The following is a 17,972-nucleotide window of genomic DNA, read 5'->3' on the forward strand; positions in this document are numbered from 1 at the left end:
AGGTTGTTTTTGTCCAGTTTGTTACCTAAACGCTTGACAGCTCAACTTGTGAAAGAACATTTTAGATGGGGCTGATTCAAGAGTTTTGAGAACTTAGAAAAGCTTAGAAATCATTAACATTTAACCAAAGTTTAAATACAGATTGTTGACTGTGTCAGAGTATGAATATGAATGCTGTGTTTTATTCGGTGAAGTGATCACATGCTTGAAAAATAACAACTTAGTTATCAAGGCGACATACACAGTTATTTTAAGATATTTTACTCATAGTATTAGAAGCCCAGTTCCATCAGAATCCAAAACAACAAAAGTATAAACACCACCGTACAGTCTTGGTGTGATCCCAGAGCTGCTCTGCTGAGACTCCTTCAGCTGGGACAGGTGCTGGAACCACAGGTCCACAGAGACCAAGGCTGGTTCCTGGACAGTTGAAACATTAAGAAGCCAGACCTTAGGTAAGGTGCTCTATTCTCTCTAGTGTGGCAGTTGTCTGGTGCTGGGATAGTTGGTGGATCTATGTTCTGGAGAATCGATTTCTTTCCCTGTCGGATCAAAGTTAGGCTTCTATTCCTTTCTGCCAGTCAGAATTTGACAAGTTTCTGTTGATCTTCATTCAGTTTAAAGGTTGTAGTTTTGAGTGTTTGTGAGCTGGTTCTTAATGTCATTATCAGCTATCATGTAGAACAGAATTAATGTTGATTGTTTTGTTTCTGTTTAGTTAACCAGCAGTGAGGAGAAATTGGTTGATTGGTCACAAGTTGGTTCTTACGTTTAGTGACTAGCAGATCCTGTCATGTTTTTGTCATTTTCAAAGGAACTTTTAATTTTTGTAACAGTCACATTCAAACTGTCAGCCGAAAAGACTGAGAAGTTGTTAATGTTATCGCCACCTACTGGCCAGTGGTTTTTTGTTCAAACAGAGGAAAAAATACCAAAGGAAAAATACATCCAGGAGTCGGATTGGAGGCCTGAAGGGGTCAAACATAATTAGAGAAATAAATTTAATAAGAACTGCTGTGATGTGTTAATGTGTCTGTGTTTGCTCATTAAAGATTTAAACAGAAAGACATGAACAAATGTGTCATCTTTCATTGTAACCCTTCATTCTTCATCATCTTCATGCACATAATGTATGTCTGAGGGTGTGTTAGTGTGTAATCCATGTTCTGAGCTCAAAAGGGTCAAAACCACAAATTAACTTTCCTCTCATTAATTTAACCAGGATTAGCAACAAATCACACACACTTCTCAGTGCAAGCATGTGTGTGTCCGTGCCGGTGGGTGTGTGTGTGTGTGTGTGTGTGTGTGTGTGTGTGTGTGTGTGTGTGTAGGTTCGAATGCACGGTAATTAATATAATCTACTGGATTCATTTGGAATTTAAAGCAATTAAGGTTCAACAGAAACACCATTAACCCCAAACACACACACACACACACACAAACACACACACACATCAGTTTGTCCTCATCAATACCTTCGACCTCTGAGCAACACCAACAAACACTAATCAATAGATGATCAACAAGTTGTGTGTCTGAGGACTCAGCTCTGCAGTGTCAGTATTTATTTAGAATGTAGCAGATAAAAGGCTTTCAAACTATATTCATTTAAATAAATAGTATTGTTTTAATTCAGCTAAAAATAGATTTATTTATAAATATATGAACAAATAAATATGAATATAAAGGATGAATCCAAATCAGAGAGAGCTTCAGAGTTGTTGGAAAGTATTTCTTTTTTATCACAATAAAATGTTTTAGACTGCCAGACAAATTGAAATACCTAAAACTGTGAAGTAATTGTTTTCAACCAAATTACTGCCAGATTACTGTAAAGAAATCACTTAAAAAGAACCTATCTGACAGCATGAAGTAGGCTAATAGATCTCAAGAAGCAACAAAACATGCCTGATCTAAAGAGACAAAGTCTCTTATAGCCATCAGTCTCTTAAATGTTACAAAGTCATTTTTAAGGATTTGAGTCTCCAGGGAACCACAGAGAGCACCTTTATCCACACATGGAGAGAACATGGAACAGTGAGGAACTTTCCCAAGAGAGGCAGACCAACCAAAACTACTCCAAGAGCTACTGCATTAATGACTCATCCAGAAGAACCCGGAACAACATCTAAAGGTCTGCAGGCCTCAGTGCCTCAGTTGAGGTCAGAGGTCATGATTTACAATAAGAACGAGAGACTGGGCAAAAATGCCCTCCATGGGAGAGTTCCGAGACCATAACCACTGCTGTCCCAAAAGTACACAAAGGCCATCTTACATTTACCAAAAAATATCTTGAAGACGTCCAGGATGTCTGGGAAAATATTCTGCGGGCTGATGAGACAAAAATTGACCTTTCTCAAAGGAGTGGGTCACGTTACATCTGGAGTAAAACTAACAGCATGTCAGAAACAGAACATCATTCCTACAATCAAACATGGTGGTGGTAGTGTGATGGTCTGGGACTATGTTGCTGCTTCAGGACCTGGATGACTTGGCGTAACTGATGCCAGGCTATTATGTCATTATTTTGTGAAAGGTGTTTTATAAATAAACTTTACTTATTTACCTATTTACTTTAATTGATGGAACAATGAATTTTACTCTCTAGCAGAAATTTCTGAAGGAGAATGTCTGACCATCAGCTTATGACCCTAAGCTCCAAAACACCTTGATCCTGCAGAAGAACAATGATCCGCCGCTCACAAGCAAGTCCACGTCTGAATGGCTCAAGAAATGAAAATGAAGTTTTGGACAGGCCTAGTCAACTCAGATTGATATGCTGCAGCACGACTTTGAACAGGGTGTTCATGCTGGAAAATCCTTCAATGTAGCTGAATTAAATCAATTCAGCAAAGCAGAGTGGGTCAAAATTCCTCTATGGTGGTGCTAAAGACTTATTGCTAGTTGATGGCAGAAGGAAAACCAAAAAGGGATTCATGGGAGGAAGTTCTTTGAGTTCATCAGAATCAGAATGCCTTAGGAGGAACTTGCGCCAAACAAACACCTATCTTTCTGTTCCTAGTGGGCGGGACTAGTGTGACATCAGGCGGTTACCATGTAAATGTGTTGAGTGGTGGTCTGAGACCATGCCCAGAAAGTTTGGGGTGGAACTGCTGATTTTTTAGGGAGGTTCAGTCCTGTCAAATATTCTGTTTGTGTGTTTCCTACTATGTGTGAAATCAGATGATGCATGTTTGATTTTGAGCACTCATATATAAATAGTAAGGGGAGGGCATCCTAGAGTAAAACGTGTCACTTCCTGTTATAAGTGGGTGGTGCTGAAGCGATGTCAGCTTGGACCATGTGAATGTGTGGAGTACTGATCTGTGGTTGAAGACAAAAGGTTTGGTGGAGCTATGATCCCATAAGAGGATGTTTTCGCACCTTTGTGTTTTCTGACAAGAAGTCAGATTTTGAGTGCCTTAAGAGGATATTGAGCTAATTTGAAACCAATTCCTTAAAATCGCTAGAGGAAATCCAGACCTCAGAGTGTAAAACCTTGAAAATGACTGCACTGATCCAAAATGGCAGATTTCCTTTTGGGTTTACACCTCCAAAAAAGAGTTTTTATCCACAGTGTTCAGTTCTACATTTTCATAGCTCTAAGTGAAACTGGTCCAAGGTAAAGCACTTTAAGGGGCGCTGTGTGTCAATGACTAATTGTCTTTTGATTCATTTTGCAAATTTTGGCAGGAAAGACACGTGTGCAAACATTTTGGGGTATATTAGACCTGCTAAAATCAAATTACTATTATTATTACATAAAACTGAAAATGAATAGTGAACAGCACAGTTTCAATAGGCCTTAGCAGCGCTTTCAACACTTGGGCCTACCAAACCAGAACCATAAGATGAAAACACAAAGCCTACGGTGCAGAAAAACATTATAGAAATCTTGATTTGATTCAGCTGGGCTTATTTACCTCTGAGTTCTGTTTCTGTATCTTTCTTTTTCTGAATCTTCACACAGAGGACTCTTTCATGCAACTCTGGAAGCTGGAAGCTTCTGGGGAAGCATCTCACCAGGCCTGATCAAAAATCAGAAGAGGATTGTATAATCATTTGGTTGGTAGAAGGATGTGTTGATTGTTTTCAGCAGAGTTTTCACTGTGAGGTTAACCTGCAGACAGGTAGGTTGGGGTTCTGATCTTCAGACGGGTGGTTTTCTGTAGCTTTCTGGTCCCAGTCTCCATCAGGTCAGCCTGAAGTCTTTCAGTGTTTCTGTGTTAGTGTGTCTAATATCTAGGAAGCCGGATGATAATCGCTCACATGTCACTGTGACAACACACATGGATCATATTTAGAGCCTTGAAACTCAGTTACAGTCTGACTGCAGTGAATTCAGTTATAGTAAGTGCACTCTGACAGGCTGGAGTCCCTCCACTCCTTTTATTCCTGCTGTTCTGTTCTTCCTCTCTATTTTCTTCCTTCAATATCTTCACCTCCTGTCATGTTTTCTTCTTTGTTGTTCCTCCACCCATTCTAGAATCCCCTCCCCCACATGTTTCTGCAGCATATTTGTGGGTCAGTGTCAAACTCAGTATCTCTGTGTGTGATTGACAGACTTTCGGTCTAATGTGTTGATTTATAATTCATCTGTTAACGTGGCAGCTGATCTTTCATTCAGCTCACACACACACACACACACACACACACACACACACACACACACACACATGTTGTTTTATTAAAGCAGACAGTGTTTTAGTATCTCTGAAGCATCAATTATTCACCTCTGTGATTCTGTTCGGGAAACTGATGGAACATTATCTTCATGCTGCTACATCCTGTTTAGCATCCTGCTAACAAACTGGATCCACTCACACACACACACACACACACACACACACACACACACTCTGGCCTCTTCTGTGCAAACACAGTGTGACCTCGTTAAGCCTCGTTAGCGCTCTCAGATGGATGGTGTGTTTGCTGGTAATTAGTTTGTTTTGTCTCTTTGTTTGTCCTGTTTTAGTTTAATCAACAAACATGGCTGATCTCTGGGGGATGCCCTCACCTTGGTCGCCACGGCGACACAGCCGCTGCAGACCTGGTGAAGCAACTGGCTGATTGATCCGTAGACTGACTTTCTTGCTCACAGTAAGTGGGACTGGTTGAACTGGAGTCTCAGTGGAAAGGCTGCCAGTTTGTGGAGTGGGTGTGTTTTGTTGATTTCTGGTGGGTTGGAAGTTCAGGTGTGTTTATGTGCGATAAGATGAAGCTCTGAGCAATGAGGTTTAACATGACTTTATAAAAATAAACCTCGTTTGGTCGTTTGAAAGGCTAAAAATGAACTAAAAACATGTCTGCAGTTACAAACCTAACATTTCTGCTTTGTCATGTTGAGATGTTTTCCATGTTCTTCTGGTAATGATACCAAATCCTAGCAGATGGAGAGCCCATTCTTGTATTGATCCCAGTTTGTTGGCTTCTGTTTCTTCTACCTGCTTTTTACATTTTTATCTTCTGATCTTTGATCCACTTTCTTATCACTTTAGTTTTGTGACAAACAGCAAAAAATCCACCACCAAATGGCTCCTAGATTACTGGAGGAAGTTGCGTTGGAGGACTTTTAGGTCCCAGTCTTCATCCATGGTGGTTTTCATGGGCAGAATTGGGAGGAAGCCCGCTCCCATGAAGGAAAGGCAACCTCCCACATGGATTGGATCAGCATGTTTCACTGTTGGCGCCATAAAGGACTCAGTTTTCTTCTCCAGATATCCCAAATGAGCCGATGGAGGATGCTTCAGAGAAAGACCTGCTCCAGTCCTTTGTTGTCCACCCTTTGACTTCTGTTCCTCGACATCCTGCACACTTCATTCAGTCTTTCCTTCATGATTCTCTTGTACAAGAAAGGCTTCTTTGGTGCCCCTCTTGTCGAGAAGATTTCACATCTGTGTGCGGATGCACTCACATCCGCTCCTGTTGTTACTGACCAAGCTCTGCACTGGTGGTATTCGCAGTTGTTCTCCCCTAAACAGTTCTGGAGTTTGCCGGACTTTTTCTCTGCAGCTGATCATCTCACCTTGAAGTTGTTGATGATCCTGTGCTGATTGCATGATTTACTGACATGAAGTCACCTGATCAGATTGAGTTGAAATACATTAACATTATTTTTTGTCCTAACTAAATGCTCTTTAAATAAACAAATCTGCATCACTGCAATAATCTAGAAACAATGTGAACTAAAGCTGCAAAGTTTAGAAAGCACAAACTTTCACTATGACTGAAATGTTGCCATCATGTGTTTAACTGAAGCTAGTTAACAGTACATGGTTCTGCACAGGGAGCGGTTGGGTGGGGACAAACTTCCTCACTAACAGTTTTTAACTTGCAGCAGGTTTTTCTGCTGCTATTTGATCGATCACCAGGCAAATAGGCAGAGGGAGACAGTCCTGAACTTCAGAGAGCTAGTGAATGCGTCATAATGCTGGGGTGAAGTTAGCGGAGCTGAAGATGGGGTCCGTCCTGTAATCAGTGGGTTGCTGGTCCAAACCCCCGCTCTCTCCGTCTCAGTCGTTGTGTCCTTGGGCAAAACACTTCACCCTCCTTGCCAGCTGATGGTGGTCAGAGGGCCTGGTGGCGCCCCTATGGCAGTCTCACTTCTGTCAGTGTGGCTACATTGTAGCTCACCACTGTCAGAGTGTGAATGGATGGATGACTGATTGTAGTGTAAAGAGCTTTGGGGACTTTAAAAAGAGGTATACAAGTTCAGGCCATTTACTATTTTTCTGTCCACACAAACAAACCTCCTGGCGCCATGTTTTATACCTAACAGGAAGTTGTGATTGTTTTGAAGGATTCTGATTGGCTGACATAGGTTTCATTTTTGCTGTACGCTGCTCCTTATGCGTCTGGAGTGTTTAACATAAGGCTCAGCGGCGTATTTCTACGGGTTGGTGTGGATGAAAACTTTTCTGAAAAACCTCACATGTGTACAATATTATTTGAAAAAACGATGTAGGGGAGATATTCGTTTTTTTAAAAACCCTGCTACGTGTGGACAAGGCCTCAGACTGAGCATCTCGATGAAAGCTCCATCTGAAGGTAAACAGTAAGTTTAACAGCTGAGCCAAAGAAACTTCCTTTTCACTTGAGGAACTTCTGGAAGTCTTTCTCTGTTCATTAGGGCAGGTCAGGTGACTGAATTATCCAATTAAATCACTAATGAGGAAACAGGTGTGTTAACGAGCTGGACGTGACTGCCAGACACGCTGATTCTTACACACACGATTTCGGTCAGCACAGTTAAACAGACAAACACACACCCACAGGAAGTGTGTTGATGCTGAGCGATCCATATCGGGCTGATCAATAGGTGGTCTATTGAACAGCAGTAATGGAGAGCATCAGTCTGATGGACATCGCCTCCTGTGGTCTCATTAAACATGTTTGTCTTCTACAGACTTCTGATAAGTGCAGAGCTCCAGTGAAACTGGTGGCAGGAACCTGAGCTGGGTCAAAAGAACTTTGCAGAAACTGAGGTAATTGTTCTGAGGAAACATTTAGTGAAACAAACTGAAAATAACCTCAAAGTGTATCATGCATCCCTGCATGCTTTTACATGCAGGGATGCTGGATGTCATAATTCTGATACAGCTCAGAGCAAACTAACCTGCTTCTGTTAGCTCAGGTAAGTCAGAGAGTGAAAACAAAACCTGCTGCCATGGGAACCAGAGCTTCCTGTCCTCCATCAGGACCTTAGAGAACCTTACAGATCCTGGTCTGATGGTGAAGACTGGAGCACCGAGACGTTATCATGCCACAGAAAACCATAGAAACTTCAACAGTTAAAAAAAGATGAGGCTATGTTCACTCCCCTGTGAGGGGGTTGAATTGCTACAGCAGCAAGACAGAGTAGAGGTGCACATCTAGGAAGACAATTTTAAAACAAATAGTGCAAATAGTGTGAGCAAAGCAACAACCCTATAGGTTTCTATTGTAGAGTCTTATTGCTGATGGGAGGGAGCACCTTCTGAAGCATTCCTTCGTGCTCTGTGGCAGCTGCAGCCTGCTGTTGAAGGAGCTGTCATCCAATGACAGTCTAATGGGGAAGCAAATAACTGAAAATGTGATCAGGAGTACCAGAGATGGACAATGCTGAGTACAAGGAGCAGGTGTGCCACTTTAAAATAGTGTGCCACAAAGTTTTCCATCATGGGAGAAGAAGTGGAGGTGGTGGAGGAGCATAAATACCTTGGTGTTCACCAGATCTTCTATAAGTCTGTTGTGGAGAGTGTGATCTCTTCTGCCATCATCTGCTGGGGAAGCAGCATCAGAAACAGGGACTTAAAAAAGCTCAACAAGCTGATAAAGAAGGCTGGCTCTGTTCTGGGGACTCCTCTAGAACCTCTGGAGATCATTGTGCAAAGAAGGATTCTTCATAAAATGAAGAACATTATGGAGAACCCTGAGCATCCTCTTCATGAGACTGTCCTACAACAACAGAGTGTCTTCAGTCAGAGGCTTCTTCAGATCTGCTGTAAGACAGACTGGTACAGATCCTTCCTGCCCCCAGCCATCAGCATCTACAACGGCTCTGAAGAAATCTTGGATGATATGAAATAGAACATTTGAGTTACAATGCTGAAGGGAGCAACAGTTGGTTGTTGTTTGTGGCTGTTTGTTGTTCCTGTTTTCAAATAGTGATGTGTAGAAACTTGCTTATTGGCACTGATGTTGATTGACTGATTGCTGTTTGAGTCTACTTTCCACCAAGTATTAATATTTACTTCCTTTAATGGACGGGGCCGAACAACAGAATGCATTGCTCTTTGGGAAGAATAAAGTTTAATGAACTAAACTGAATGTTGAGGAATCCTGATTCAAAGTCAACTCAAAGATACTTTATTGATCCCCGAGGGGAAATTATAATTCCAGTACAACCCATCCAAACATACATCATGACACAAGACAAGGGGGGGACGGGTCACCGAGGCTTTGCTGCCCACTCACAGGTGCTGCCCTTGTTAGATGAGAAAAGAGGCCACATGAGGGGAAAAAAAATCATATTTCACACTTTATCCTTAGCAGGATACAATTTGAGATTGTAAAAAACCTCAGAACAAAGAAGCAACAAGTTAACAAAACAACATCATGCCGGGATCGGTGAAGGCGGTGTGTTTATCTTGAGCATGTGTGTGTGTGCAAGCGAGTGTGTGCAAAGTAAGTCCATGAAGCACTGTCACAGAGGCCATTGTCCTTGATGGTACGATGGAAGGTTCATCAACCGGCCACAAAGTTCTGAGCAGGTCCACAGATGTCCTCAGGGAAGGGAGGGGGCAGAGGGAGCAGAGCGTCATGTTTACATAACTTCCAGGAGAAGTTGAAGATAACCAGCCATCAAGGCCGTCCAGTGGAGCCAGATTCAGAAAACAACAATTATTTGGGTTAGGCTGACTCTTAATTTTCCGTCAGCCTTGAGAGTCTCGCTGGTGCTTCTCAATGGCGAATCCAAACAGCCAAATTCCTGGTCTTTCTCCAAGATTTATCCCATTTCACCCCTGAGTCCAGGAACCGCAACCTGCCTGTGATCCTGTGTAAGGATCATATCCAGGCTGCGATTCAGCTCACGTAACATCTAAGTCTGAGTGTTGATCGCCCTGAAGATCCCATCACACATGGCAGGCAGCCTCACAATTCCCAAAACAGCTGCTGACATTCTCCGAATTTCTCAATTTGCCAGGTAACCGCTGACTCCAAAAATCAGAAATCCTGATATCAAACATCCAATTATATACATATCTTCAACATCCTCGACTGACATTCTCGACAAACACACAATCCTCCACTTCTGCCAGGAGTCCATTGTGTGTCCAGAGAAAAACGTCCCGTCTGGACAAGAGGGCTCTCCTCCACCCTGTCTTCTCGTCGAGAAAATTTGATCAATTGCATTGAGAGACCAGCTGACCAAATCCATAACTCAGAATTTGGGTTAGGGTTAGGGGGTTAGGGCAGAAAGAAAAGTTGACGATAGGTTGACGAGGTGGTGAATGGAGCACAGAAGCTTAACTCGTAGGAAGATGTGAATCTGAAAGAACTGCACTGAAGACACAGATAGTTTTAGAAGTTGATAAATTATAGTTTCTTTGGTAAATCATCAAATATTAAACTTTTCTGGCAGAGAGGTTTGACAATAGAGTAGACAAATGAGAAGATAGTTAGATGTCCTATCAGAGAGAGGTGAACATGTGAGGGAGGCCTTGCATAGTTTCTATGCATTCAGACTCCTACCAGACTGCACAGAATAAAACTAATGACTGACCATTGGTGTTGTAGAGGCAAAACACAGGTGGGGACATATTCACATTGTTTTTGGTAATGTTCTTTGGTTACACCTTTTTGATCCAAAGTCTTGGAAGTTTCTAATGCCTGGTCCAGCTCAGAAGTCCCTCAGACTCCAGAACTGTGTTGAGTTAGATCTCAAATGCCGCAAACATTTCAAAGAGTATCTTTTCAGTTGGCTTTGTTGGTCTTGTGACAGCATCCTTCAGCATTTCCTCAGTTTTCTGGTTTGTGTCCTTCTTTGTTCATTCTCCCTTATTACGTTCCCTTTGTTCTCTCTGTCCTCAGGATTGTCTCTCATTTATCTGTCTGGTCTTGTTCCACTAATCTGCTTTTACAGGACCAATTCCTTTCTTGTTTAGTTTCTCTTTGTTAGTTCCTACTGCCGTCATCTCTTAAAAACACCCTTCTTTGGAAATTTGCCTTCATTTTCAGGAAGTTTTTCTTCAAATTGTTAGGACTTGCGAAATGGAGGACCCCGGAATGCAGACTAGCAGGCAGCATGACGGTAAGTGAAAAAGGCTTTAATTAACAAAAAACTCACTCATAAGAAGAGGCAGGAACAAAACAATAAACGGGCAGGCAAGACAGGCTTGGCATGATCCAAAAAACAAGACATGAGCATGATTGAGACAACTAGACAAGAGCATGATCCAGAAAATGTTTCCGCGAGGAATAAACAGAGCAGGTGTGTATATATGGAGTGTGAACCAGGTGAAGCAAGACAGATTAACTAGGTGCAGGCAGGGGTGAAAGTGAGCTGGTACGGTCCGGTACTGCGTACCACTAAAAGATTCTGCGCCGGAACGCAGTACCAGGAAGAGGGAAGAACGGGTCTGCTATGAAGCCGTCATCCAGAACCAGTTACGGCTGCAAACATTCACGAGCACACAAAGAACATCAAATCCGCTACCAATAGGCAGTCTAAAACACGACTTAATCTGTTTATGAATATAGTTATTTCCCCCTGATTCCAAATAGTTTCTGAACTGTTCTGTTATGCTGGAGCCTCAATGCTCTTGCGTTGCATTTCTCTCCTCGAGGTTTTTGTGAACGGCCATTTAAAACGAGCACCGCTACGTTTAATGTCTGTCTGCTCGCTGCTAAATACCCCAGTTAAAAGTAAAGGGAGAGAAACTAGTTGTGTTTCATGTTATTTTCCTGAATTACAACACAGTACAGCTCGAAAACACCGCTTATGACCAGAGATTTCACATACACTACACGAGAGCGCATGCGCACTTACCTCCAAAACAGAGCAGTTGCCAAGGAGATCGGTGCGTTCGATTTAATGGACTGGGAGATTTTACACAGGTGGTGCACAGATAAAAAACCGCCGCTTGTTATGCATCAGAAAATGGTTTATCATTGTTTGATACATGGCAGTTCTTTAACAATTGAAATTATATATACAGTATATATATATACTGTACATTGTCAAGTGATTCTAATTTCTAACTTATACAGACAGCCTACAGTAAAGTAAAATATTGATATGTTTTAATTAGTTTGAACTTTGCTGAGAGAGAGAAAGATCTCGAGGGGGCCACAGATGAGAGTAACAATTAACACACACACATTTTGTGTATATATTGTATATATATATATATAAATACCCCCAGTGCTTCCCCAGCCCCCCCTCTAGCAGGTGAAACAAATAAAGTTGATTAACAGACAGGAGAGCACACAACGTGACTGGAGCAAAACAGACTCTTGAATAATAAACTAACAGAAACTACAAAAACATGAAACTAATGCAAAACCAGATTCAAAAACCAAACTTGACAAAACATGAACAAGACTAAAACATGACCAGAAAAATAAACAGAGACATGATTCAAAACTTCAACTGTGAAATAAGACCAACAAACCCCCAAAACACCCACAAATCATAACAGAAATTCTGTGTTTTTCATCAACTCTGCACAGTAAGACAAGTTTCAGTCTGCAGTGAATTCTTCCAGGTCTGTAGGATTCTCTACGGTAGATAGGAAATCCCTCCTGAAGGAAACTTGATGTTCTCAGAGATGTTTTTGTCTGACATCTCAAATACCTGCAGGTTTTATTTCATCCACTGATCCTGGGCTAATCAGAGCAACTCTTCATCACTTAGCCTCCTCCTCCCTTCAGCGTAACAGGAATTAATGGAATAAAAGTGTTACCTGAAGCCTCAGATGGAGAAAAAATTGAGGTGAAATTTGACAGAAAGCAGAATCTGAGTCGTAATGAGCTGTTCATGTTATCACTGATTCATCTTAATCACTTCCTGTTTGTGCTTTTGTGTGAACAGAAGTTCATTTCGGTTTTCTCTGTTTGTGTTTTAATAATCTGAGCTGAATGAAGGAGATAAAACAGCAGCTTCCTGCTGTGCTGAATGTTAAACTGTCTGCTAACACCTCGGCTCCCATGACCTTCGTCAGCTGCCTTTACCTTCCCGTCACACTTTAAAAACATGCTGCAACACCAGGACCCTGATCTGAGGCTGAAACCACCACAGAGACCAGGGTCAGGGTCTGCTCACCTCAGCCAGCAAGAGGCCCTGTGGTGACTTTCAACTGAATGCAGAGATAATGATGCTGCTTGGTAATGTCACACAGTGTCCAAAAGACATTGTTTTTTGTTTTTTAGCAGCTCAGGTGAACAGCATGGTGGGTCTGGTTGCCCTGCATAGTCAGATCGATTTAAGCTACACGTGGGGGGAAATGAGACATTCCAGCTGTTGGTGTTATTAAATTAATGCCATTATGGCCATGCCTGCTTCAGGCAGCAGATGACAATAATACAGAGACAGAGGAGATGATGACAAGGACACAGAGGACAAAAAAAAAGGGAGAACCATGAAGAACCAGAAACAAACAAAACAGAACAAAAATCTTAAAAATAATCCGAATGATGCTAACAACAACAATAAAACCAAATAGTCATAATAATAAGACAAAGTACTAAACATGTCTGCTGCTTCCATACCAGTAGCAGCAATCTTTCTACCTGCTGCATGCTCCTTGTGACTGGCACCATGTCTTTACAATGTTCTATTTGCAGGAGACAGTCCACTGTCACTATGTGCTCAGAGAGGTCCAGATCCAGGTCCAGGTCCACACTATTTTCAGATAGTTTAGTTCTTAAGTCACTGAAAGCCCTTAGGTCTCATAAACCTTAATTATCTGTGCTGCTTAGCAAGCTTTGGACCTGCCAGGGTCTTGTCTTTCTTAAGGTTCTGCGGTTTATTTTAATCTGCTCGACTATTTATGCATTTAAATATCAAACACGAGCTGACCCTTACCCTGGTCTTTGTTGTTGCTTCAGCCTCAGAGTGAGGTCCTAATGTTGCTGCAGGTGTTTTAAGATGTGACAGGAAGTTAAAGGTGGCTGATGGAAGTCATGTAATCAGAGGTGTCAGCATGTTTTGACATTTCCCCACATGTATTATCATGTTAGTTATTGTTAAATTTCAGCTGAGTGGAAAGATGTTTCAAGTTCGCTGGTTCTCTTATGTTGAACTTTGTAGCTTCCTCTGTTTAAACTGCACATCTAATCATCTCCTGACCTTCTGTCAGGTTTCAGCCTTCTCTCCAGGACACAGATAATAATCTGTGCACTTTAAATTCACCTGGACAGAACATAGTTCTGCCCTGTTTTCTGGTGATTAGACAGTTCCTCGCAGTCTGACGCTGTGAAGCAGGAAAGAAAGCAACAGAGTCTGTCAGAGCAACCTGCTGCCTTTATTCACTGTGGAGAAGTTACAACATGGTTCACATTAAAAACAAACAGGCGCAGCTGATTGGACAGCAGCTTTGATTGACGGCTCTATAAATACGTGATATAAAACAAAGGCTGTTGGTGGGTGTGGCAACAACACATGCACACGCACGTCTGGAGACGATAAGACAAACATCCATTGATACTAAAAACAATCTGATAGAAATATCTAGATTTTGTATGATACAAAAACAGGTCGCCACAGTGATGGGGGGGGGCTTGTCATCAACCACATTAGTGATAAAGAAGTATTCAGTTAGCTACGAATTCATCAAAAATCACAAAACCCACACAAAGACATGGGCGGGGCTTAAGTGATGGGGTGGGACTTGAACAGTGGGAGGGGCTGGGGCTGAGACCAAACAAGAAGGTGGATGGCTACGCTGACGGTTTAGGATGCAACGCAGGGTTAATTTTTACAGTGGAAGCATCAAAAACCGGAGCTACAATTGTCAGAGGGCGGGGCTTAAGCTTTTTTTAAACTTTGCTTTAACACAACTTTGTGTTTAAAAAAAATAAAATAAAAGGCTTTAAATAATAAATAATAAATCTAAGGTTTCTGTTTTTATCAGACAACCAGGTGCTCAGAACCAGGTGTTCACAACCCGGTTGTTCACAGCAAAGAAGGTGTTCAGAACGAGGTATTAAATGTTCCTCCTGAATGGTCTAAAAGAAACAGAAACCAGGATCGGCTCTGTGGGACTTCAGAATGAGGTCTCTGAATGTTTTCTCTGCCTACTTTCAGCCTCACCTGAACTCAGGTGTTTCCACAGATAACACCTGGTAATGTCAGTTAAAAACAGCTGGTTTTACCTTTAACATTTGTAATTTTTAAAGTTTTTAATCAAGCGTACCCAGTTAGAGGAAGTGATGTCACATCCTAGGTATGACATCACATATTTATATTAACAGAGACTAGACATTAGAACCAGAACAGAAGATTGAAGCACCTGCAGAAAACTGCTGCACAAAAAGTCTTTTCATATTCTTCTTGGTCAAATCGCCAACAGGGTCAACTCTCTGATTGGTCAGCACCTGCCTGACGCTCCACCTCCAGAGACCACATGCCCCTCCCCCTCTGAGATGATTGTTGCTCGAGGCTGAGGGTGAAGAGGGAGGTGAGGAAGGAGGAAGAAGATTCTCTACATCGGAGGAACGACAAGGCCTGACATGGCTGCAGAAGAAGAAGGAAAGCGTCAGTCTCAGTTTCATCATTAGAAAAATCAAAATTGTATAACATTTAACATTTATTCTTATTATTAGAATTAACCATTAACAATAATAATAATGTCAAATGACAAATGACAGTTTCTGCTGCAGCCATCACTGTTCAAACTGGCTTCATTCAGAGATGTGAAGCTGCAAAGCTACATGTGGATCTACACACACACACACACACACACACACACACACACAGACACAGTGTTGCCTTTTTGGAGGCTGAGAGCAGCATGAATATTTAAGAGTGGACAAACCTCTCTGTCAGAAACACTGACATCACACAGTGAGTGAACACCATGAGTCCACAGTGTGTGTGTGTGTTGAGTGTGTGTTCAGACGATGTATCTGTGACTCTCAGTGAATAAAACATGGGTGGGCCTGTCACTCTCATGTAGCTCTAACAGGACTCAGCTCACCCACAGAAACCATCACAGCCATGGGAACCAGATTCACATTCATTCAGAACTAAAGCATAAAACAATTCAAAAGATATTATCCACATGAAGACCAAGACATATATGTTATCCTGGTTGAGCTGAACCATAATTGAAAGCTGAGCTGAAAATTGAAAACTGGGATGAGTTTAAAAATAAACGGGGTTCAGTGGGATAAACTCATTCAGACAGGTTTTCTGAGAAATAACTGGGTTTAAAAGAACAGAAAAGAATATAAAAAGACAAACTACTTTAGCTCTGAATTTGTTAACAGTCTTTTCATCATGTTTGACATGATGATGGGACAACAGATACATGAGGACCAAAGGAAATGTTTTAAAAAGCATCAGGAGGAGCTGTGGAGGGTGGAGTTGTGGGATAGCGGGGAAGGATGGAGGAAGAGTAAAGGGGTGGGGCTTCACCTTGCAGCCCGTTGGCATTGCCGCCTGAACAGTTGGGAGGAGGAGGAGGTGATGCCGATGGCCGGACAACTGGAGCGAAGGCGCTCTTCTGTTTGACGGCAGCCGAGAAGGAGAACACTCCATGAGACGAGTTACAGTTGGACACGGCCATGGTGGGACTGGAGGGAACAACTGGAAGACACAGACTCAAACTAGTTAAACACCAATTTAACCAGTTCAAAGAGTGATTCCTGAGCTGGAGCTTCACTGAGCTCTGGTATGTTCAAGTGTAAGACCTTTTCATTATAAATGCAGGTCCACAGCTTCAGAATGTCAACCATGAGAGCAGGAATTTCCAGGCTCTCATCTAGCTCCTAAAACATCTTTAAACTTCATCTCACTGGTTTCCATCAGCTGCTTTGAAGTCAACAAAGCAGAAGTTGGTGTGTAGCAGCTGATGAGCTGTTTGAATCTACAGTGGCAGTTAATCAGCATAGCGGCCAAAAAAAGGCCAGAGACCAGGGGAATACACTGTCCACTGTTCCTGTTCAAGGCCATAAGTCCAGCAAGACTTTGCTACTCTGGATCCTGGTTCTACTGTTACCTTCTACGAGCAGCTATGGCTACGGCTACAACGTAGTCTACCACTGTCAGTGTGTGAATGTGTGTGAATGTGTGTGAATGGGTGGATGACTGATTCTAGTGTGAAGCGATTTGGTGTCTCTGGAGACTTGATAAAGTGCCAAACAAGTCTAGACCATTTACCATAAATTGTGATAGAGCTTCCTCCTAAGCTTTTCTGAATTTTAGATTACTGGAATAAGATAAATCATGTCAGATAAACTGTGACACATTAGGCCACGATCTACAAGTTTAACACTTCAGGGTCATAAAAACATTTCTATTTAAAGTTAAGGACACCCTCACTGTCGTTGTCAGATGGTTTTGGCTCGGTGGAAGAGTCCAGTGAAGGCATTTTGATAAGCCTTGGTGAAATTAGTTCAAAGGTCAGCTCTAAGGGTATTCTCTGTATATTACAGGAATGACCAGAAGGAGGCACTGTTAGTCCTACTGGTACTTGGCCAGTTTTGAAAGAACTATTATGGAACCAGTCCTAACTCTGTCCTGTATAGTCTTCAATTCAATTCAATTCAGTCAGTCAGTCAGTCAGTCAGTACCGCTTATTCGATAGTGGGTCGCAGGGGCGCTGCTGCCTATCTCCAGCAGTCTACAGGCGAGAGGAGGGGTCCACCCTGGACAGGTCACCAGTCCATCGCAGGGCAACACAGAGACATACAGGACAAACAACAATGCACCCACTCATTCACACCTAAGGACAATTTAGAGAAACTAATTTACCTAACTGTCATGTTTTTGGAGGAAGCCAGAGTACCCAGTGAGAACCCATGCATGCATGGGGAGAACATGCAAACTCCCTGCATAAAGAGGAGGTAAACCCAGCAACAGCACTACCAACTGGGCCACCATGAAGCCCTCAATTCAATTCAATTCAATTCAATTGAGTTTCATTATTTTGCACCAGTTCACAGCGCATATCATTTTAAAGGTACTTAAAAAACCATTTAATTAAATCATACAGATTCTAAGTACTTCCATTCCAATTGATTATAGTTATTAGACAATGCAGACAAGTTCAGTTTATTATTCAAACTAGTTCAAAGGTTTAAGGAAACCCAGTTCTTGAACAGAATGATAGGAAAAAGTAATGATTATTGTAGTAGTAGCAGCAATAGTATTAGCAAGAGTAATAGCAGTAGTAGCTTCAGCAGTGGTAGTTGGCATACTAGTACTACTAATAGTAGTTATGGTAGTAGTAGCAGCAATAGAATTAGCAAGAGTAATAGCAGTAGTA

At 41.9% G+C, this 17,972-nt stretch overlaps 1 protein-coding gene across 7 annotated transcripts in view; it reads right to left on the reverse strand.

Moving 5' to 3' along the window:
* Positions 1-13,985: 13,985 nt before the first annotated feature.
* LOC124874607 (transcription factor COE3-like) overlaps positions 13,986-17,972 on the reverse strand; it is a 52,138-nt gene continuing 48,151 nt past the window's right edge. For all 7 annotated transcript variants that reach the window (XM_047376019.1, XM_047376023.1, XM_047376017.1 and 4 more), the window contains 2 exons: positions 16,121-16,291; positions 13,986-15,217 (listed from right to left, as the gene is read on the reverse strand). In XM_047376019.1, the coding sequence (XP_047231975.1) occupies positions 15,186-15,217; positions 16,121-16,291 (203 nt within the window). In that variant the 3' untranslated portion in view covers positions 13,986-15,185. The remainder of the gene's footprint in view (positions 15,218-16,120; positions 16,292-17,972) is intronic.

This window comes from Girardinichthys multiradiatus, chromosome 10, assembly GCF_021462225.1.
Source record: "Girardinichthys multiradiatus isolate DD_20200921_A chromosome 10, DD_fGirMul_XY1, whole genome shotgun sequence".
In the NCBI taxonomy this organism is placed as follows: domain Eukaryota; kingdom Metazoa; phylum Chordata; class Actinopteri; order Cyprinodontiformes; family Goodeidae; genus Girardinichthys; species Girardinichthys multiradiatus.